Genomic DNA, 22,351 nt, shown 5'->3' on the forward strand with positions numbered 1-22,351 from the left:
TGAAATGTCAGATACTGTTCAACTTTGCCCCAGCCCTCCCCTCTATTTTAAAAAATGCCATGTTTCCACTGAGAAGTTGAATCTGTATCACGGATGTTAATTTGTGTTTACTTCGTGCTATAGGGATACACTAACCAGGAGGTTGTGTGCTCAAAGTATGCTCATCTGTAACTGATAATAGTCTAAATTTCTTGTAGATTAGCTTAGATTTCTTATAGATTAGATTAGTTACATTGTGATGATTTGGTTTTAATTGTAAAGGATACTGTATGTAAAAATTCCACATGTAATTTTTTATTGACCTGTGTAAGAGAATAGGCTCTGAGCCAAAGCTCATTGATGTTTAAGGTCCATGGGTCATATGTTGCTGAGTATTCCAATACCCATTCTTACATGTGTTTTTTCTTTTCCCCATTAGGGCCATTCTCTCAGTGATGGGTTGGATGAAGTCCAAAAAGCTGAGATGAAAGCCTACATGGAATTGGTCAATAATATGCTCTTGACAGCAGAGGTACAGCAAACCCTAGTAACTCCACACACTGTAGTAGGCAAGAAAGTTTTAGGATTTTCCCTGTAGTGGAAATAGTGCTGTTCCTAGATTAGGTCATCATCTTTTGAGGTGAAATGACAGGAATAAATTCAGCTACCCTGTGGATTACTTGCTGACCTGTTCCTGTAGCCACGTGTGGTTCCCCTCACCTATGTCCAGTGTGGCACACAGCTGTAGAAGTAACTGACCAGAAAATGCCAGTGATTCCTGGGGTCCTACCGCACCCCCTGGCTGGCCAGGCACCCTGTCACTGTCCCCATCTGCACGCTGGGAGCCTGGGATCCTCCGTGCTCCTGTCTGTGGCCAGTTCAGTGCCCCAGTCCTGGTGTGGGGGCAGTGCTGGAAGCACTGGGAGGATGCAGGTGGCTGTGGGCAACAGGAACAGGCTTTTGGTCTCAGCTTAGTTTTGGTGCTGGTAAAGTAAGGACTAGCAGCTGGGCTTTTGCCTTCCAGTTTTAATTTCTTTTCTACATCAAAGGTCTATGAGAAGAAATGAAATGGAAATTTTAATCTAATTTAGAAAAGAAAATTCTACTAGTGAAAAATGATTGTCTCTGTATTCTCCTTTATTAGGAAGTTTTAGTAAGTGTTCTTTCTTTTCCTAGCTCTATCTCCAGTGGTGTGATGATGTTACAGTAGAGGAGGTGAGTGGTTCCACAGCATTCATCTTAATTAAAATTTAATGAGAAAACACTTTTGCTCCCAACTGCAAGTCCCTACTCATAAATGAAACATGGGGCTTTGTACCATTAATGATAAAGTCTTTTCACTTTAATTTCACTTGCATACACATTTTAGGGAAGCTGTGTTACTGGAGGGAGCTGACTGTGGAATAGATACAGATTTTGTTTGTTTCTGAAATAACAGCTTTAAATAGTTACGCTGCAAACAGTGGATTCTCTGCAAATAGTTGCAGCATACACACAGCTGCTTTTCTCTTCTGCAGCTCTTTTTCTGAGAGCTGTTTTGTTCAAGAGGTGTCTGTATTTCTTGCATTATAACACAGTACCTTTCTGTTATTCCACACAGATCACTCACCCAAGGTATGGCTCTCCTTATCCCTGGCCTCTGAACCGCATTTTGTCCTATCAGAAGCAGTGGGAGGTTAGGCGGAAGATGAAAGCCATCGGATGGGCTGGAAAGACACTTGAACAGGTAAGTATGAAAAGTGAACCTCATTTCTTTACCCTGTTTTCCTTTTGATTTCTTTTTTTTTTTTAATAGGCATTGGAGAGTAGGATGTTCCTGAAACACGTAGTGAAACGTATGTTCTGTACTTTAAACATTAACAGGAGCCAGGTATTTGCCTTCAGCAGCGATAAATTTTAAATTATGTGCAACCTGATGGGGTCCAAGGAAGGATGTTTTGCCACGGCTGTACAACTCTGTCAGTGTCAGTTTAGGCCATAGTCCTGAAAATAGGTTGTGAGTTCTGTGCCCTGCTTCCTGTATGATGCTGATAGGCGCTCTGGGATTGTGGCAGGTGGTGGGGTTTAAGTCAATACCTTTCATTAAGCTGAGTTGTAAATGTTATGGGAAGCACCTAATCAGAGTTGCCTTACATCAAATGTTAGATTAAGTAACACTTTGCTACCTGCCTGCTGTGTAGGTTTGACTGACTTTAACAGCTTTTGATATTCCAACATGTTACATTCCTTGTTCCCACTGTCAGTGCAAATAGAATAAGGAGCTTATTTCTTGCAATGATGTTACTTGCTGACAATATGGATCTTTCTTTCTTTCTGGTGTATTTTGATAGGTGCTTGAAGATGTAGATCAGTGCTGTCATGCTCTCTCCCAGAGATTAGGAACACAACCATATTTCTTCAATAAGCAGTAAGTTACTCTTCACTGAAATACTGCACCCAGCAATATGAGATATAGCTATATACTCACATACATACAAATGTATTTTTATGAAACTCCTATTTTATTTTAATGCTGTGTGAGTCGTTGCAAAAATACAAATGTGTGACTGGAATCTAAATGTGAAATTTCAGGAATAAGTATTTAAAGATTTTAAAGGGAAAGCTTCTGTAAGTTTGTTGTATTTATGATTTCATTTTACTCCTGCTTGTCTTCTCTACAGATTCTACCACAACTTATGTAGGCTACAAATGTACATTTTTATATTGTTAGTTTCTAATTAAAAATGATACATTTAAAGCATTATATAAAAATAATACATCATATAAAAGCATAATATAAAAATGATACATTTAAAGCATTACTTGTATTTCTTGGGTAACATTCTCTGCTAGAGGAGTGAATGTATGTTGTGCCAACCTGATCAGGGCAGCTTGTCTTAACACAAGAACCAGTTCTGAATGAACTGAATTAGCATGAGGGTGTCTGTGAGTTCTTAGAACTGGGGGAGAAGCTAGCTGATCCACAAAGAACTAAATGCAAAGTGAAAAACAAGATTCACATTGCCAGGAGAGAAAAAAGAAATTACCTGACCTCCATGGAATGTCTTCTGCTCTCACTGGTTTCTTTCAATTGCAATATACTCTTTTAATTTTTTTTTCTCTCCAATAATTCACAATTTTGGAAATGTTACAGACTTAAATAACATCACATTAGCTCCCTCTTGTCTCCTGTGCATAGATCAGTCTAGAAATGCTCAGGTCTGGATTTCAGTTTACTGCATTTGAACAGGCAGATATCTTCAAATGGCAGCATTTGGTTACTTCTCTGCATAGTGGCTTTGCCCCTTAATCTGTTCCAAGCTGAGACTAGTTGGGTAGTCTGAATTCAGAGGACAGAGAAATATGTCTTACAGAAGATGACTTTAAGGTGCATCTTCTCCTTTGATTATTAAACATAGTATCTCTTAATTTTTCTTTCTGTATTTCTAAAGAATTGTAACTTGGGGAATTTGTGTTGGTTGGTTGTTAACCAGGCTTTTTGGTAGTTTCAACCTTTAAATTTTTTAGCTGTTGGAAATATTAGTAAGAAAATATGTGGTTTTAGTCCAGTAGTTTTCAGTCTGCGACTTTTTTGAGTCTTTGGGAGGTAAATAAGAAAAGCAGCCTGTTTCTGACAGATAAAAGGGGTTATGCAGGGGTCCATCTCTACCCTGGAGAGTGCTTAGTGATCCACAGGTAAAAAAGCAAAAATTGTATCAGTTAGGAAAGCTTCATGCTGCATACATTGAATGTTAGTAAAGGGGGACTCTGAAGCTATTAATAGATTTGAAAAAAAAAATTACTTTTACATGGACTACACACAGACATGGACTACTTAAAGGTCCCAGGTGACAATTCAGAAGGGTCATCATACCTAAAGCATTCCCAAAATACCTGATTTCTTCTGTGTAATCCCCTTTCAGAAAAGGGATGTTTCCAGCTGCTGCCACCATGGAACTCCTGTTTTTATTGGTTGAATAGTTCCAAACTGTTGCATAGCACAAAAAAAGGAATGGGAATCATAAGCTTCCACTCATCTCCTTTTTTTTCCCCTCCTTGTGAGATAATAGTTGGATTTTTTTAACACACATCTGCAGAAGAAAAAAGGAAGAGTCACAAAACAGCTGATAAGCATTTGCCCTTGTTACAGGACTAAAAGGTGGAGCATGGTTTGAAACTAGATCAGTAAGTCTGTCTGATCTAAGAGATGTTATTTCCACATTTCCAAGCTCCCTAAAGCAAGGAAAATGCCATCCTGAGAACAAGCAGAGTGCTTAATATACCCTTTAGGCAGATTTCATACATTTGGTTTAGCCTTGCTTGATTTCATCCCAGTTCTTAGACTGTATGGCTAGCTACAGGTTACTCAGAACAGCACGGCTTTTCTTCATCAGGACTTGTCTTCCAAAATACCTGTTCTTTTTTTTTTTTTTCTTTTTTTTTTTCCAGACCAACTGAATTAGATGCTCTGGTGTTTGGACATCTGTTCACAATCCTTACTACTCAGCTAATCACTGATGAACTCTCAGAAAAAGTGAAGAACTACAGTAACCTCACAGCGTTTTGTCGGCGAATAGAGCAGCAGTACTTTGAGGGTCATGAGAGAGACAGCTCTGCAACTGCAGCCCGATCTTCCAAGAGGTCCCTGCTGAGATAAGCATGGTGCTTGGGGTAGATCATATTGCAGTTTTGGGTTTATCATTGCTCTACAAATGGATTTTGAGAATGGAAATTCTTGAAGCTGCCAAGTCATTCTGGAGCAAGAAAAAATGTTAAATACAGTTTTTGTGTTGTAGAATTTACTGTGCACATTTAAGCTGAAATGTCTGTACGAGTGTTTCCATTTTAATAGTCTGTATGCCACTGACTGTAAAGTGACCTTGGAAAATATTGTATCTGTTTCAAAAAATAAAACACTGAAAGTTGATCTCTGATCTTTCTAAATGCCTCTTTTACAAAATTTAATTTCTGTGTAGTTCACGAGTGGGATCCTTTTGACAGGACACTTGGAAGAAAGTTGTGAACTAGTTAGAATTACTAGGCTGGGAATGAAAGTATGCATTAGAGATCTTAATGCTTGTCTGCCTCAGCTAAGTTATTCAGAAATTGGGTGGAAAAAATGTCTTGGAGCTCTGTAGCACACAATTAATGTGATCTTATTCAGTCAGTTCCTATTTTTGTGTCAAAGTACCTGTTGGCAAGTCCTTCATCTTGTGTGTGTCTTACCTCTGCTTTTATCTTTCATTCACCTTTGGTTTTTTGATTATAATTTTTTTTTCTTCCTGTAGTTTCCCAGTTTTAATCCCCAGCTTGTCCTGCAATGTATTTAAGAAACAAATTTGCTAGCTAAGTGTCTGCCTCACTGTTTCCACTTCCAGTATGTTGACATTGCTTCTGAACTTTGATCTATCTACCAGATGTGGTTCTCATAGAAAAAGGAGTCACTGTGAGCCTGTGGCTGCCATGTCTTGGTCCTCCTGCCTCCGCATTATTCATGGTACATGTAGCCGCAATGATAGAGCAGTAAACAAAGAAATATCACTGTGGTGCTCCAAAAACCCTGGCAACTTGGAACTTTTCAAGGGAGAGTTCCTGTGTGTAAGCAAGGACTGATCTGACTAGTGTTATTTTGAGTGCATTAAATGGTACTGCTCTGTTCTGCTGTGTCAGTTGTACTTGATGCTTTTCCAAAAGCACCACCAGGAACATGCTGGTGGCAGAAACAAACCTTGTGCACTCAGGAAGTCATGGGCACAACTGGAAACCGGCTCAGGCTGTTTGGCTTGTTGGAACCATTGTGTTCTTACTTTGAAATATGTTCATTTGACTATATGCTTCAGTGTAAGAACACTTACTGGCTTGAACTGGTTATAAATGGTTATACAATGGTCATGAGGTTTTGGCTGCCATTTCCTTCTCTCTTAAACTGAGCAGAAAGCAGCTGCCTGCCTTGGACTGGCTGTGTCTCCCAGGACAGGCTCCTGAACCACTCCTGCTTACTCACTGCTTTTGTGGGGAGCCACTCTTGCCAGCTGGACTGGAAAACAGAGCTGAATTCTTACTGCCTGCTTTTTGATATAACAGTCCTAAGTCCTACTGCAGTCAAATCCACCAAGTATCAGTGTATAAGGGTTTCATCAAACCGCTCTTGCCAGGAGAGGCAGATCGCCCTTATCCTGCATTTCAGCCTTAGAATTTAACACATGTCTGTGTTGAATACCTATTGAAACTAAACCCCATCAGCATTACTTATTGACCATTTCCACTATCAAACCAGTTGGTAACTGAGAACCCAGATATTTCTTTCAAACATGATTTTTTTTTAAGTTTGGAGAGAATATTGTGATACATGCTACTTTGAGCGCTCAGACTAAAGTTAGCATGCTGTGGTGATGAAGAAATCCTGTGTGAAAACTCAAGTATCTTAATCCAGAGTAATTAAACTGGTCTTTTACCCTCTTGCTATTTGCAGAGCACCAGTCACGAGGAAAGATTTTAAGCTAGCTTCTGTTGTTTTTGCAATTCTGCTACCAGTAGACCGAACTACAGGACTAATTTACTTAATGGATTTTTAAACCTGCCTATTTATTTTTATTGGTCCGAAAAAGTGCAGGTAGACGTGTTCCTCCTCTTTCAAGGCTTCAGTGGCCATTAGCCACCTTGTAGCCAAATTTCAGCAATTGCTTTGAAACAGCATTGAATGAAACTTTTTGTATTCTGGCAAGGTGAGGCAGAGCAAGTTCTGGTAATACAACACCTTGAATGCTGAACAGCATGTTATTGCAGATTTTGTGCAGTAGCATACAGCGAGCATATAACTTCAGAGAGGTAAAAAAAACCCCACAGAGTGATATGCATTAACCTGCTTTGAATGTCTCATCTAGAAAATAAATGCTGTGGAAGTGGTTGGGCAAAAGATACTGATCTCTTGCAAACAAAGTTTGTGTAAATCCACCTGAACTACTCAGACTCCACTTAAGGATACAGAGACAGGCAAATCACATAGAATTTTCAATATTGAAGTGAGAGGACAAGCAGAGACTGAGCTCTAAAGTTACACTGAAGTTTCTGAAAGTTTAACCACCCCTCATTCCTCGTGCGTGACTATGATAATTTCATTTAAATGGAAAAGAGCATTCCTTACTTCCTTGACTGAAGAGGATTCTTTCTTTATGGCATATTTGCTACAGAGCTGGTTTGCAGTTCAGGCTGCATCTCATTCTAGGTGATATCTAAACTTAGAAGGAAAATCTTGGCTTTGCTACCCGTGTTGAAAATAGCTATTAAAATCCTAGCCAAATGACAGACTTCGTACCTCATAAATACAAGAAACCATTATGCTTTTTAAAGTGACATTGGTAGCATGACTGGTGCTGTGGAACAGCCTGGGCTGAGCTCCAAGGACCGTGGCTTGCTTGGCAAGCTGTGCTTTAACTCATTGAAGCTGCAGTCCTACAAAGGACACTCAAACGGATTGCTCCTGGAATGCTGGGCACGGCTCAGGAAAGGGAATGAAAAGTTTTAACAACACCAGCAATAAAACAAATTAAGGGCAGAAAAAACCCCAAACCAACCCAAACCCAAGAGCCTTTCTCACAGGGGGATTGAGCTGCCTTCTCCCAGGCGTAGTCACAAGGGCTTTCTGCTGGTCTGAGTGGCCCTCTAGTAGACAAGGCTGTGCATGTGCAGTTTGTGAGAATTTTGCTCTTGAGTTGTGGATGTTTCTGGGAGATCTCCCATGACTAAAGCACAGCTGCTGCACCAGACAGGAATCAGGCCAGGAAGGCCCATGGTTTGTCTCACATGGCAGGACAGTAGGGATGATGGTTTTCTTTCCTAGCTTTTCAGGCTCAAAAATACAAAGTTCTTACAGGCTATTTTGAGTGAAGAGAGCTGGAACTTCTAAAGTTTCCCCAAATTAGGACAAAATTTAGGTTTCCAACAGAAAAAATATGTCAGAAGCAACTGTACCATGGATTATCATTCACCTTCTAAAAATGCCTCACTAGGAAGTGCAAGAGTTACCCAACCAAAACAGCACACAAAGTCACAAAAGCTCAGAGCTACAAGTGAATAGACATAATTGAGTTTGAGTACAAATCACTTGACCATTGTGGTTTGCTTCTCATAGTCTTTTCCTTCTACAAGTAATTACCTTCAGAGGCAAGTGCTCAAGTTGGAAAGTAGCAGATACTTTCTTTACCTGATGGAGCTAAAACAACTGGGGAAGTCATGGTGAAAACAGGACTGCTTCTCTATTCCTAAGGTGCTTCTTTGGGACTGTGGAGTGGAATAATCTTGCTCAGCACAGTCCCCCCTCAGCACAGTTACCTGCTCATGTCCTTGCTGGATTTTGGTGTCTGCTCCTGTCAGAAACATGCAAGGTGCCAGTTCCAGATGTGAAGGTCTCTTGGCCTGACCAGCACAGCACTGCACACACAGCTGGACTGTGGATCCTGTGTGCCCTGTGCCACTCTTAAATACAGCACAGGAAAAGGAACAACCACCCTACTCCACGGCGGGCTGTAGCAAAGCAGCTGGTGATTTGAAGGTGGCCAGGGTCTCAGCCACAGGCTGATTTATAGGATTGGAGCATTGTTTCCAGCTGACAGGCCTCCCTGATCTATCTTCTGGTTTTCCTGTTCCTCTCTGAGGCAAGTTCTCCTTGACTGGGTAGCCTCTTGTTTGATGCTGCCTTTTATTATGTGATGAGATTTCAAGGGAGACATGTGAAGGGATTTTGGTGGAGCAGTTTTTGTTAGGATCTGTCACTTTTCACATATCAGTTATAAAAATTTTAGTACTGAGTGGTGTTAATGAGATATTAAACTGCTGTTTTCCCTGCCTTTTGTTTTATTTCTCCTTTTCCTCCCCAGGGAAAGAAAAACAACCTGGCAATCTCCTGCCTCTCAAATGTACTTAAAGCTCAGTGTTGTGGAAAAAAAGAGGCTAGCATAGCCTTACACATGGAGAATGCTGCTGAGCTGCACTTAATGATGCCTCTTAGGATCAGCTGTGCTGCTAGAAAACACTTCATTTCCTGTGGCTTTCTTTCTTTATAAGCAGAGTGCAGCTCCAATGGCTCTCACAACAATTAGCACCCACTTGTTCTGCAGGTTTGAAGTTTTTGCATTAGTCAGGTTGAGAAATTCATGGTATTAATCATGACTGAAGTTGTTATTTATCACCTGCTGGGTGAGAAATAATAATTTTGGCACTACTGGGGCAGCAGGCCAGAAGTACCAAATTAAGTAAAACATCTAAACACCAGCAAGGATCATTTCTCTGATTAATGAATTGTTACAAAGAAAAACTGCTACTCGTTATCTGATCTTAGGATAAAAGTAGGAGTAGGAAGTAGAAAGCATTAGCAAAGTCAGGCTCTAGCCTGATGCAGTTTGAAACTTCCTGGCTGATCCACTCTGTCATTCACTGACTAACACGTGCTTCAAGCTTTGTGATGCTTGGCTTACATCCCCCGTGCCAACTTTGTAAAAAACCAGCATTTGGCAGGGAGCTTGAGGCCTGTTGTGTAACTGCCTCGAAAGAAATGAAAGACTTTAACCTTCTGGGGCTTGTCTAGGCTGGAAGGTTTTGCCACAGGAGCAGCTACCAGCCTGGCAGAATACCATTGTGTGCAGGCAATAAGAGACGTGCAGGAAGCACGACCGGCGACATCAGTGGAGTGAAGTTCACACCCAGGGACCTGGATCCACGCTGGGGCCGTTTGGCACCCAGGGGATTAAAAGGGGCCCAAGAGGACAGCTGCCTGGTCAGGTGTATTTCACATGTACCTCAGCTACAGAAAGGGCTGGCCTACACAGAGGTGGTTGCATTGGAATGAGGTCTGTGTGTGCTGCTACAACCCCAAGCCACCAAATGACCATGACGCCACATCCCCTCCCTGACAGGCCATTGCAGGCAGCTGAGGAGCTGCTGTGTGCCCACAGAAGTGCTAATTCCTGAGTTCATAAATGAGATGTAAAAATGGAGTGTTAGCCTTGACTGTGGTCAAAGAACTCAGCCTGGGGGAGATGCCTCGCCTCTGAAAACAGTGATTGTCAAATCTTAGCTTGTTGAGACTTACAGGAAAAAATTTAAACAGTGAGAGCTTCAGAGACCCCTTTTGGCTTCAAGTAATTCATTATCTAGAAAGAAAGGACAGGCTTTTTCCATAGAGAGTATCAACCATTCCCATCTATTGCTGCAGACCTCAAATTTGGTCTGGTTGAGAAAAAGAACTTCACACTGTTGACGCAGATGGACTGCCATCCATGCCACACATGACATCTATGGCAGCCAAAGTAACTCCTGTCTACAAGCTGGTGTGCTCAGAAGCTGACTTGAAGCAATGAGCTGACATGAGAGGTCAACATGAACTCACCCCTCTCCTGACAGTACCTGTGGGTGGATAGTACTGGGTTGACAGTAACTCAGTTTGTCAATAAAGATGTATTTTTGTAAGTGTTGTGTCACATATATGTTTTCTCATCCAGATTTTTTTATACCTGGAAATTTATTCTGCACTTCAGAAGAAAATGAAACATCTTGGGAATATAGGGCATAATGGTTACCTTCCCTACAATCACTGCTCAAACCATCAGTCTTTCAGGGTTTATGTTCTCAGTTCACATAGAAAGACTTGAAACAAGAATGAAAAGGATGATCATTCATAGAAAATATAAATGGCAGCAAATGGCTTGCTGCAAACAAAAGACCATGTTCTGAGGCTAAGCAGGAATCACCAGAACGTATTTGAATGAACCTTGCTGTAGGTACTGTGGGGAGGAATCACTGAAGCTTAGCCATGACAAATTCTGTAGACCAATCATCACCCAGCTGGTCTGGCCAAACTATGGCATCACCCAGTCCCCAGAGCATCTATCTCTTCCAAGGCTGTCTTCTCTCAGCATGAATTTACATTTTCTGTCACTTCCTCCTGCCAAGAATTTGTCAACAGCAAGTCCACCTCCCTAGTCATACATCTCAGGTTGCCCCTGCCATACTCTCATGGCTGGTGACATCTCTTTCAGCTTTTGGCTACAAAGTACAGTTTTGTCCAGGTTTCTTGACTTTGAAGGCATCTGTTTCTGTTTATAACATTCTCTCACTGCTGAGATCAACAGTTTTTTCACCAACACACAGGATTTTTACATGAGATTATCTTGTGGAAATTATCCTTCATCTTTCAGTTGTTATCACTTGGACTGTTAGATAAGAGCTAGCCACTTTCTTTTCTTGTCAAGACGCTGAAAACTTTTCTTTAGGTTCACTGCTGTTTCTAACTTAATTTCTGTAAATTCCTCCCTTAAGTTCCTCTGCAGTTTTTACAGGCTCCTTCCCTCACAAGTGTGCAGCACCTTGATCTACGATGCCTCCTAGCAAAGAAGTGTATAACTGAGATTACTGGCTATCACCATGATCTCTTTCATTTCCAGCTTTAAGTCTATGTTGTGGCATGTTTAAGGAACCAGTTGATGAAGATCAGTAGTTTGGGGGTATTATGGGAAGGGTAAGTTTTTAACTACTTAAATCAAATTTCCAGCACGTTTTGTTGTAGGTTAGGGCATTTTGCAAAAGACAGGTAGGTTTCTGCATGTGTGTGTAAAGACCACAGGCCTGACCATGACTCATGTATTGCATGCAAATGTGAGTGCAAAGGTCCTGCTGTTGTGCCAAAGCACATTTGAGGCAAAGCCCAAAGGCACTGCTGTGGAAAAAGCTGCCTGTCATCTGATGGAAATGCTTTTGACACACACAGGACAGCTCCTGCAGACCTGTTTCTATGGAGGCACTTTCATTTGGTTCAGTGCATCTTCCTGGGGCCCATCCTGCTGCCCCTTCTCCCTGATATCCTTTGTGATCCCCCTGCCCTTTCTGATGCTTCAGGGTCTTCCTGCATGGAGAAAAGGAAGGTCCCACTCCTGGGAAAGGTTTTCACACCTGTGAACTCTATTCCTCCCTCTGCTTCGAAAGAGATTTCTTGTGCCAGAAAAATCCCTTTAGTGTGAGTAGAGAAACAAACTTGCTTTCAAGGATTTGTTTAGGCAAAGAGAGTCATCCTACAAGGTTACATCCTTCTGCTCTGTGCATCTATAGGGTGTCCAAAAGCTGCTGCCACAGGAAACACATTTTGTTTCCAAAAAATTAAAATGCATAAAATTTGCTTTCTAACTCAGTAATCAGAAACAATTGCAATAACAAGGTAATTAGTGTTAACTGGAATTTTTTAAAGCTTGACAAAATTCAACATTGAAGGAATGGCAAGTGAGATCAAAACTCATATAGATAATGCAGTTCTCTCAAATTTCATTGGCATTTATGTCTTATAACACTAAAAAATTATCAATGTAGTCATAAACTCTGATTTCATGAGAAGCCGGCTGAGAAAAGCTAGGAAGGGCAAGGAGAAGATTCTTCACTCCTGAGGGAGTTTAAAGTGCAAAATGCTTAAATGAGGCATCCAAAAGAGGAAAAACTAGTAGCAGCAAGAGAATGAAGCTCCCTTCCAGTCCCTAGCTCAGAGAGTTTGTCAGTGCATTGTCCTTCTCACCACAGTGATTCGGAGCCATCTCTTGCACTGAAGCCAACAGAGACTATTTGATGCATCTTGTTTGAAATGTCACTGATCTGCATAATCCAGCTGAGGATTATGAAATACTTGGTGAATTTAACCAACTGGATGAGTCACACAGAAAAACCTGCCTGACATAAGAGTAAGTCAAGCCACAGCAGTTGCAAGTAATTTGTCCCAAATGTGAGCTGGGCAAAATCTAGAGCGGGAGGCTGAAGGCTCCTTTCCCAGCTCCACGCTCCAACCACCACACTGCATTCTTTGCTGCTTTTTTAACCACAACAGCCTCTGAAAATCACTCTTCAAAGGCATTTCTTGGTAGTAATAAATGAACCATCAAAACCTAAACAAAGAAGCCGGCAGTTGAGATGATGCAACTTAGCAAACAGAAATGACTAGGATTGCCTTGTCCTCTGCTTATTTCCAAAAGAAGAAAGCCCAGGTCATTTATAAAGCCCTCCCCCTTCCCCTCTCCTTCACAGCCCCTTGGGAGTCGCCCAGGAGACAGCACCACTTTCTTCTGCTTCCCCATCTTTAAAATATATTCATTCCAGTTTTCAAATTGCTATTTTGTAGTGCTAAATCTCTACCCGCACTAATTTCTCCAGGTCAGAATCTGACCCTGATTTGAACAAAATCTGGAGTCAAATATTCACACCAGAATGCTTTTGCCTTGCTGCATGTCAGATGCCATCTCCCTGCAAATGTTTCACACACCTTGGAGTGCAGCTTGTGGAACTGATGAGGTGAAGAGCACTGCAGAGCAGCTCTGTGCTGGTAATCACAGGACTGAAGAAACACATACATCATCTGCCACACAGGTTGGCATTTCAAGTAAAAAACCTTCACAATGTGTAAGATGTTGGACAAATGATGGCCATATGCATGTTTGTCTCTGTGCAGATGTCTTTGCATTCTCAGCTAGGAAAGAGCTGAGGTAGGCTTTCTTTTGCCAACAGTTTAATATTAGTGACACAGTTTATGTCCTCTGCAAAAACAATAATGGAGGATAAGGTGACATAAATTATTTGCAAATCGTTTGACATATGCAGGGCATTGTCCTTGCAATAATCACCATCAGTCTGTCAGTTTAAGATATGAACCGTGCCACTGCCATTTTATATCATTGTGTTAAGCTTTCACATGTTGTAATTTTACAGATTTGTTCTTTGGAGAACGCTGCAACACAAATCAAATTGTATTATGTTCAGTTATATGCTGTGTGGAGCACCTCCCCGCAATTAGGGGCGGGGGAGATGAGGAGCAAGCAAACAGTGCTAGATAAGAGGCAGCTCCTCAAAAGTTTGGCTATTTCTTAGGTACCATTACTCAACTTTCACGGTCATTATTCAGAGCAAGAAGAATTATTTAAATTCATGCTAACAGCAGTTGCTGGCTGCATGAACAAAGTGAGCGCTGGAAAGCACCACACTGACAGATTAATTTAAAACACCCTTGTCTGTTTTGTTTTGCTATAACAGTCAGGCACAACATTTGATTCTTATGAATAATGTGGGCTTTTCTAAAGTAAATAAAATGATTTCAACTCACAAAAGATCCCTTCGAGACGCGGTAGGTACCGGCAGTATTAACTCTGCTTTCCACAGATGTGCAGAATGGCTCTGGAATAGCAATGACCTCAGCATTGTCTCTCTTATTCCTGGCAAATTAATTCCTGCAGTATAGTTCAAAAAAAGACCTAAAGCTGACCACTTATTTTCAGCCTTTTGTTTTTTTAAATTTGAACTGCAGATTACTGTGGGAGTTCACAAGTGTATTCTAAACATATTCACTGCCAGACACCTTTGATTAACCATTTGAGAACTGTAAGTGGGCTTAATTGGTAAAGGACTCAGTGGGAAATACTGTGATATACATTCTGGAGTATCACATTTCAGTGATTTTTTTTTTTACTATATTTTGAATGGAGAAATGTGATTTGTTTTCCCCTGGGAAAATTCCCCACATTCAGTTGTCAGCAGAACAGAATCTTTCTGCTTCCAGTGAGCCCTTAAAGCAGAAAGATTTATTGCACTTACACCCTTGAAAGAACATATCTTTTTCTTTGAAGGCAGCCATTATCACCATCCCATTTTATATCTTTTCTGATAAGTGCAGGCAGTAAAGCAGATAAACTCCTTGCATACCAATTAAAGACACATGCACACTAAGACACTGTATACTATCAGAGATGCTCAGAGTAATATTCTTCCTAGCACAGTAGATATATCTAAGGAGTTTGACTTTTATTATTCTCAGCTTTGCACCTCTGACATTTCTAAAACCATGGAGGAAATTAATGAATTCTCACTCAAGGCTCCATTGTCTAATCTTGCACCAGTGCTCATGAATTATGGAAAATGACATATCAACTGATGACGTACAACAGGCTATTTTAAAACCACCCTTTTTAACAGAACCTGGACCACAAAAGGTTCATCGCTGAATTTCACGCAGTCACCTGGCAAAACACTGGCCTCATGTTAATTGATACCTTAATTGATACCTTGTCTCACTTCCTCGCATCCAAAACACTTTGTTATATGCAGAAAACGTATGAAAATGAGACCACTGAACCTCAGAAAATATATATATATTTTTTTCCCCTAACACTCAGGTAGGATGCTGAACCTGTAGCCCTAACTCTTGGCAAGCTGCCTTGGAGTTTTCTGTTTTGAAATCCCCACAGGGAAACAAGGGCTCAATAATATTTTAACGTTCTTAAGCACAACCTCCTCCACCTACCTGTGTAACTGCTGCTTCTTCAAGTGCCTTTCCCTGGGCAGAGAGAAAGGCCTCTGCTCCCTCTGAGCAGTGAGACTCGGGGAATTGGTGTGAGGAGAACTCTTTCCCTCTGCTGAGACCGCTGGAACACCAGGCTGGCACTGGGAGCAGCTGCCAGCCCCAGGGCTGAATGGCAGCCAGAAGCCGCCCTGTCCCGGATGCCTTTGGCTAGGACTTGTCCCACAGCTTCCTTCTGTCCCAGCTGGGTTTCTTTCCAAGGAACTGAAAGTCCCCAAATGTTTCCATGGGCAAACAATGCCAGCAGTGCCAGGCTGCCCAGAGGAGTGGTTTGGGCAGCCCTGCAGGTTGGAAAGCCGTCCAGCAAGGGATGCCCCATGCTCCTCCTACAGCTGGCACTGCTGGGAGCTCCAGGCTGCTCCCCAAGCCCCACACAACCAAGGAACCCCCCACACTCAGCTTCCTTCTCCTTCTGTGCTTCAATTTAAAACCATGTATTTACTCAGGACAATTTTGTTGGATAGAAAATGATCTGTCTGCATTATTACCTCTGAACTTATTTTTACCTCTCCAAGAATCTCACCCAGGGTTTTCCCTGAAGAACAGTGTAGAACAGTGTCTCAGCACAATGACTTCCTTGTGCACAGTGGCCAGACACCAGTTTTCTGTCAGGGTTCCCTTTAGATAAGAAACTATGGAAAGCAATATATCTCATTCAAAAGATCTGAAAGAGCTGAAGATACAGAAAGCACTAATCAGTAATTAATACAAATAAAAGAAACAATCTTTCACGTATGGGGTAATAATAACACTCTGGAGTTTGTTCTAATCCATCTTTTTGTCAAATGAAGCACCAGGGAATTTGTCTGCAACAATCAGTATTTTCAGAGTTTCTGCTTTGATTTGCAATAGGGGGTTTAAGTCCTGTGTTAACACAGGGCTCAGAATAAATAATCAAAGAGAACGGTTTTAAAATCAATAATAAAGGCTTTAATATGCAGAGGAGTTCTGCTACACTTTTATACCCCCCTTACAAGTCAATGTTCCAAATTAAGAAGCCCTCTTTTCCCTTTATATAGAAATTGCAAAAGCATGACAATATCCCACTGCACGAACCCCGACAGTACCCATTCTTCCATATTAAACCACTGAGAACACCGAAATAAGGGACTTCTACTCTTTCTCTCCAGAGAAACAGTGCCTTCCAGAACATCAGACACTCTGGAAATCCTTTAAATAGCCCCGTATTCGTTATATTTAATGACAATTACACAAGTGACTTTGTGACTGCAAATATGATTCATGACTCTGCAGCAGAAGTAATACCTCTAATAGACCAGGCATTGAGCTAACCCAAAATAGCTGCTGGAGAACAGTTTTTGCTGAACTACTCCATGGATAGACTTTAAAATTATTATAATATTATATAAAAAGAACAGATTATCCTGCTGTGTAATTATTTAGCAATGCTCCTAAATCTTCATGTAAACTAAATTTCAAATGTGGACAGCCATAAGCAATTAGGAGGTTTTAGGAACGACTTGTCTGAGACTTGCCAGAAGTTATAAAGCCCTATCTTAAATGAAACAATTTGCATTCAATATTTGGTCACCCTTCAGCTCCATTATTGCAATCACTCTTCAAATTAAAAAACAAGAAAAAGACAAAGAGAAAAAGGGAAATTTAAAAGCAATTTTTCCTCCTGGGTAACCTGAGTTGAAATCTGGTATTTTCAACTCTGCTAGACCTGAGGACACAGCTCCAGCTCCCTCCCCAGTCTGGAGTAATGCAGGAAGCACAACTCTGCTGAGGACAGCACTGTCCCAGGGTCTGCAGGCCCATCTTGAACAGAATGATGCTGCCCTGCATCGATTTTGATGCCTACACAGTGCCAAACATCAGGGCTTCCCTGCAGGGTTTCCTTTCTAGGAAGCCTGGAAATGATCTCAGAAGATGTGTCCCCTTCCCTACATGAAGACATGGCTATTTCACTGTGCACTGTCACTGTCCTTGGAATGGACTGCTCACAGACAACTCCTGCAGCTCACCCCAGCATCCCCAGCAGGATTCAAAGCAGGATGTTTGACAAGCCAGATCCATGCCCTCGCTCTCAGGGCAGGCAGGAAGTAACTAGGGAAAAATCTGAGTCTCGCTCCCTCCCTCTCACTGATGCCAACTGCAGTTTATCTGTGAACTTCAGAGAGCCCAAAATTTCGTTTGTATTGCTCAGGATTCCTGCGAGCCAGGCAGCCAGGTGTGCTCGAGAGGGAAACTCAACTGTAGCAGCTTTCAGAAGGAGCCCCAGGAATACCCCACTGCCTTCTCAGAGATGATACCAAACACATGTGCACTAACCTTTTAGCTTCTTTTTGGTCCTTTTTGTAGCAGATGCTCTGTGCAACCCTCCAGACAACAGCTGCTGCCATAGAGGAAGGCTGGGACGCCTGTGCTGTGCTCACTTCAAAATTATCCAGGTGGGTGCTCTCAGTTCAGCTCTAAAATTTTTATAATTTTTTCAGCTTCCTGTCCAAGTGCTGTCCCTGCCTGCCTGATTAGAGCAATAGCAATTGAAACCAAACCTCCCAACACACAATGGCTGTTGCCACTGCTGAAAAACCTCACTGAGGCGGTCTCAGAGAAATCCCAGTGCCCCAGCTCACTGAGCATCTCTCTATTCTAGCTTGCAAAATGGCATTCGACAGTTCTGCTGTGTAATCTAAAACCCATCCTAAGTAATAATTAAAGATGAAATCAGATTAATTCCAGGCTTGTTTGCCCTTGATAACAGTACTATTAATTCTCCAGAGGCAAAAATAAGATAATCTCATGAAAACAAAGCACAAATAAAGTCCATAAAACGCAGAGGAAATATTTCCAATATTAATTTTGTAATATGGAGTATCTATTTTGCAATACAGCGGTGACATAAAATATGCCGCAGCAACAGAGGAAAACTGATGGACTGCCAAAGCTGTTTCTCCTTAAAATGCACATTGCTCCAGAGCAGTTGGGCTTGGTGCTGAGATGAGACTGCCTACACAGCCATTTTCAAAGGGCTCTTTCAAGGCTGATGCGCCACTCTCAGCTCTGACATGTGCTCAAAATTAAGAAAACCACGAAAACGCAGCCAGGCTGTGGGACAGCCTCAGAGAGGAGGGGCATAGGAGATGTGTTTGTGGTCTCATGGGGTGTTGCCCTGCCTGCTGCTTTCCTGTCAGCTCTGTTTATAGACAGCAATCTGTCGATGCCAGGCTGTGACAACCATGTGATCTGAGGGTGAGGAGGCACTGGAACAGTTTGCCCAGAGAAACCATGGATGCCCCATTCCTGGAAATGTTCAAGGCCAGGCTGGATGGGGCTTTGAGCAACCTGGTCTAGTGAAAGGTGCCCCTGCCTGTGGCAAGGGGTTGGAACTGATTTTTAAGAATATGAGCCTGCCCATGGGTTATCATGGCCTCTAAAGGAAGATGTGCTGCTGAGTCGAGGAGACTGCAGGGAGCTGGGAGCACAGCAATCTCCACAAGAGCTGCAAAGGAGGGCAGATTGATCTCACTGATTGCAGGATGTTTGGACTAATGGCCAGGAAAAGAGCTGTTCTGGTGCCCTCACTCTCAGGCTGCTTCAGGGAACTTCAGCTGTGCTCTCTGCTCAAGCAATGCACTCCTCAAGGCACAGCCAGCAAGGCGGGAGCACAGCTGGTGCAGCAAACCTGTCCTGGATCAATTTTACAAGGCTGAGTACCTGATACATCATGAATGTTCAATAAGCTCCAATACAAACACTTTGCAAGGAGCAGGCTGCTAGCCAAACCAACACTGCTCTAACTTTTGAAACAGTTTTTTTAAAATTTTATTTGCAATGCAGGCAGCAGAGACAAAGCTAAGCAGGGCACAGTATGAGCACCAAGAAACTTTGGCTCCTTCTTCTTTGTGTCTCCTGGAAAAAACTCACTAATTAAATCCTTGTAGCTCCTGGGAGGAAAGGGGTGGGGAATGATTGCTATCAAATAGCAATAGTCCAGCATTTGTTTGACAGGTGGGAAAACCTGGTTCAAGGCCTGGGTGCTGGGCTGCACAGTTTGGGGTGGGGGGAGTGTGTGTGGGGTTGTGTCACAATTCTTGAGAAAACACTGTCATGCTATTCTTGGTGCAGGTAAGAAATCTGGCTTCTTTCAGGTTTTCAGTAACCTCACAAAACTGGAGCAAGTTCCAGAGCTAAAATTAAATTCACAGGCTCTAGCAGGCTTGCAGGCTGGAACAAACTTGCAAGCAACAACCTGCTTCCAACATCCCATTTGAAGGTAATGCTTACATTTCTAAGCATTTCAGGATTACAACAGACTTCCAGCTAAATGGAACTAGCTCCACACTAGAGTCTGCCCTACATGCCTCACATCATCTCTCTCCAGCTTCGCTTTTGTGGCAAACTTCTCTGCTCTCGAGACATTTCCATAAATGAGTGAAAAAAGTCTCAGAAAAGACAAAACAAAGGTAAGAAAAATTACAAGCCAGCCTAGTCCTGGTTTCCAATTCCTGACCCCAGCTGTCACCTCCTACCAGCAGTCCTGAAGCTGTGACTGCTGGTCCTTCTTTGCATCAGCTATCTGGCAATTCAGATTACAAACTCCTTGGTCACACATCTCTTAAGAAACTCTTGCTAGTGAATAAATGCATTTCCACATTTGCCCATGAAGAAACAGCCACTTAGCCAATAAAGGAAACTACTCGAGATCTTGTTTCCAGGAGTTCAGTCAATGGTCATTGTAAGTGGATTTGGGAGGGCTGATACAAATACCTGCACTGAGCAACCAAATCACATTATATTTGTGTGACCAAGGTAACCTGTATCAAATTGTTAGCAGTCATTTAAATATTTAAACTAGTAGTAGATCGCACAAAGAATAAGAAAAGAGAGTTTAATCAGATGGCCCAGCTGTACTGTATGGTCCTGTGGTGTTTCTAATGCTATGTGAACAGAAAAGCACTGAGTTACTAAATAGTTTCTTACTTATAGACATCACAGGCATCACAGGCTTTGGAGTCAGTGCTTTGTGTGGCCCAAACCAACAGATCATCTGTTGGACTGTGAAACACACAGAGAATCTCCACTGCAAAGCAGTTTCTCCAGCCCATGGGATTCATCCTGCTGCTCTGGACAACTGCAGAAATGGCACACATATAGAATGTTAAAGAAACTGTTTTGCTTATATTTAAGCTCTAGTTTCACTATGCTCATTTCAGAAATGTCCTGTCTTATGAACTTCCTAGAAGAATCCAGAACTACTTAACACATTTGGAAATAGCACTCCTACTTATTCATGGGCCAAAGTTATTAAAATAATCTTAACTAGAGTTTGTGTGCACATGCATATTTGTAGACAGACTCAGAGGAGTCCACACAGGTGTTATAGACTGGAATATCAAGAAGAAAACACAATGAACTCTCTCCAGAAGAAAGAGGGAAATATATTGGCAGGAATTGGAAATATGTAATGTGCTTCAAGAGGTATTTCCCACTGTGCTGATTCATTCTCATTAAATGGTAAAATTAGCTTTGGTATCACTACTCAGAACCTGTGTGGTATTATAGCTAAATGCTACTTCATCACTGCTGCTTAGTCTGTTTTTATAAAATGAACTTTTACTGGAATATTCAAACAATCTATTGAAATAAGTGCAGACTGATTTTATTTTTCCATGGACACAAATGCCTTCCTATCAAGTGGGAACATCACGCTACAGTGAAGAAATCTTTAAAACTCTTCATTTACAACCCCACATATCTAAACAGCCAGCATTAGGACATGGAATTTATTTTCTCTGCTCCAATTTAAGCCTTTCCCCCCGCTTTCAATATGTCATGGCTCCGGGGCTCTTCACAGCAAGGCTCTGCAGAGCCAGAAACAAATCATGGTTTGCAGTCAGTCTATTCAGAGGTCTTGTTCCTATTAAGTCTGACTTAAGAGCAGGGTCCAAGTGCAGAGCTGTGTTCTGATCATCTTCCTCTTTCAGCTGGTACTGCAAGACCCTCTGAGAGCGCCCACAATCACCAGATATTCCTTGATTTGGACTGTTAATGTCCACAGCGGTGCAGGGGCTGGTGCTGACCCGCTTTTCATTCCCAGACACCCTTATTACATGCTCCCCTGGCTACAAATAAATTCCTGCATACTTTCAGGCAATCTCGGGCTGATTTATTCAGTGCACCTGCACGAGACTTGAGGGAACACGCTGCACCGCCCGGTGCCTCCCAGGCGCGCACATTCCCTCTCAGGCTCCTTGGTCATGACCCTGATCCTTCTCCCTCAGCTCTGCATTGCATTTCTGAAATGCTTCTCGGGGAAACGTGTCCAAAGGGTGCTGCTTGAGCAGCGGGGACACGGGCAGGAGGCCAGCGCTGGCCCTGGTGACATCGGCTGCCCGACCCTGGGGGTGCTCTCCCGGCCACCGGAGGTGCCAGGGCTTTCACAGCGCATCAGGAGATGGAAACTGTGATCCATGTTCAGAGGGAAGGCACGAAGCTGGCAGCCTGGCAGAGAAGCAGCAGCATGGCAGGCATTGTGGTTTTCTGAAATGAAAGCTGGTGTTTCCATGACACCTTCAAAAAAGAAGAAGCGTCCTGGAAATCTTACAGGTCCAGCATCTGGATCTTTCTTTCCTGCATTAGGGTTTTTGTCTGGATGAGTCAGAGAGGAATTCCCTCTGAGTTACACAGAAACCAGATGAAACGAGAGGCCAGTGATCTCCCTGTACAGACAGCACTTCAGCTAATGTACACACGCACAAGGGCACTGCTCCAAAAAAGGAAGCCAGAGGATCTGTCAGGCCTTCTTTGGACAACCTGGATTAATTTGAGGACTAATCATATCAGTGTTTGCTCCACAAGGCTGTGTGTATTTCAGGCACTGTTCTCTTCTCCAGTTCTTTAAACAAGGAAACACTTATTTCCTAAGATTCTGGGGTCAATTTTGGTCCCCTTCTGACACCTCAAATCCTCTCAATGTGCCTGCTGCTGCTAAGCTAAATGGTGGTATGAGTAATTTATTTGGGATCAGGGTTAAAGTGTTAACGAGAATAC

General features: G+C 42.3%; 1 protein-coding gene across 1 annotated transcript in view; it reads left to right on the forward strand.

Moving 5' to 3' along the window:
- MTX2 (metaxin 2) overlaps positions 1 to 4,885 on the forward strand; it is a 29,683-nt gene extending 24,798 nt beyond the window's left edge. The window contains exons 6-10 of the mRNA XM_084209278.1: positions 419 to 511; positions 1,156 to 1,194; positions 1,580 to 1,705; positions 2,310 to 2,386; positions 4,408 to 4,885. Coding sequence (XP_084065404.1) covers positions 419 to 511; positions 1,156 to 1,194; positions 1,580 to 1,705; positions 2,310 to 2,386; positions 4,408 to 4,615 — 543 coding nt within the window. The 3' untranslated portion in view covers positions 4,616 to 4,885. The remainder of the gene's footprint in view (positions 1 to 418; positions 512 to 1,155; positions 1,195 to 1,579; positions 1,706 to 2,309; positions 2,387 to 4,407) is intronic.
- Positions 4,886 to 22,351: the final 17,466 nt, after the last annotated feature.

The sequence above is a fragment of the Fringilla coelebs genome (genome assembly GCF_963513975.1).
Source record: "Fringilla coelebs genome assembly, chromosome: 7".
In the NCBI taxonomy this organism is placed as follows: domain Eukaryota; kingdom Metazoa; phylum Chordata; class Aves; order Passeriformes; family Fringillidae; genus Fringilla; species Fringilla coelebs.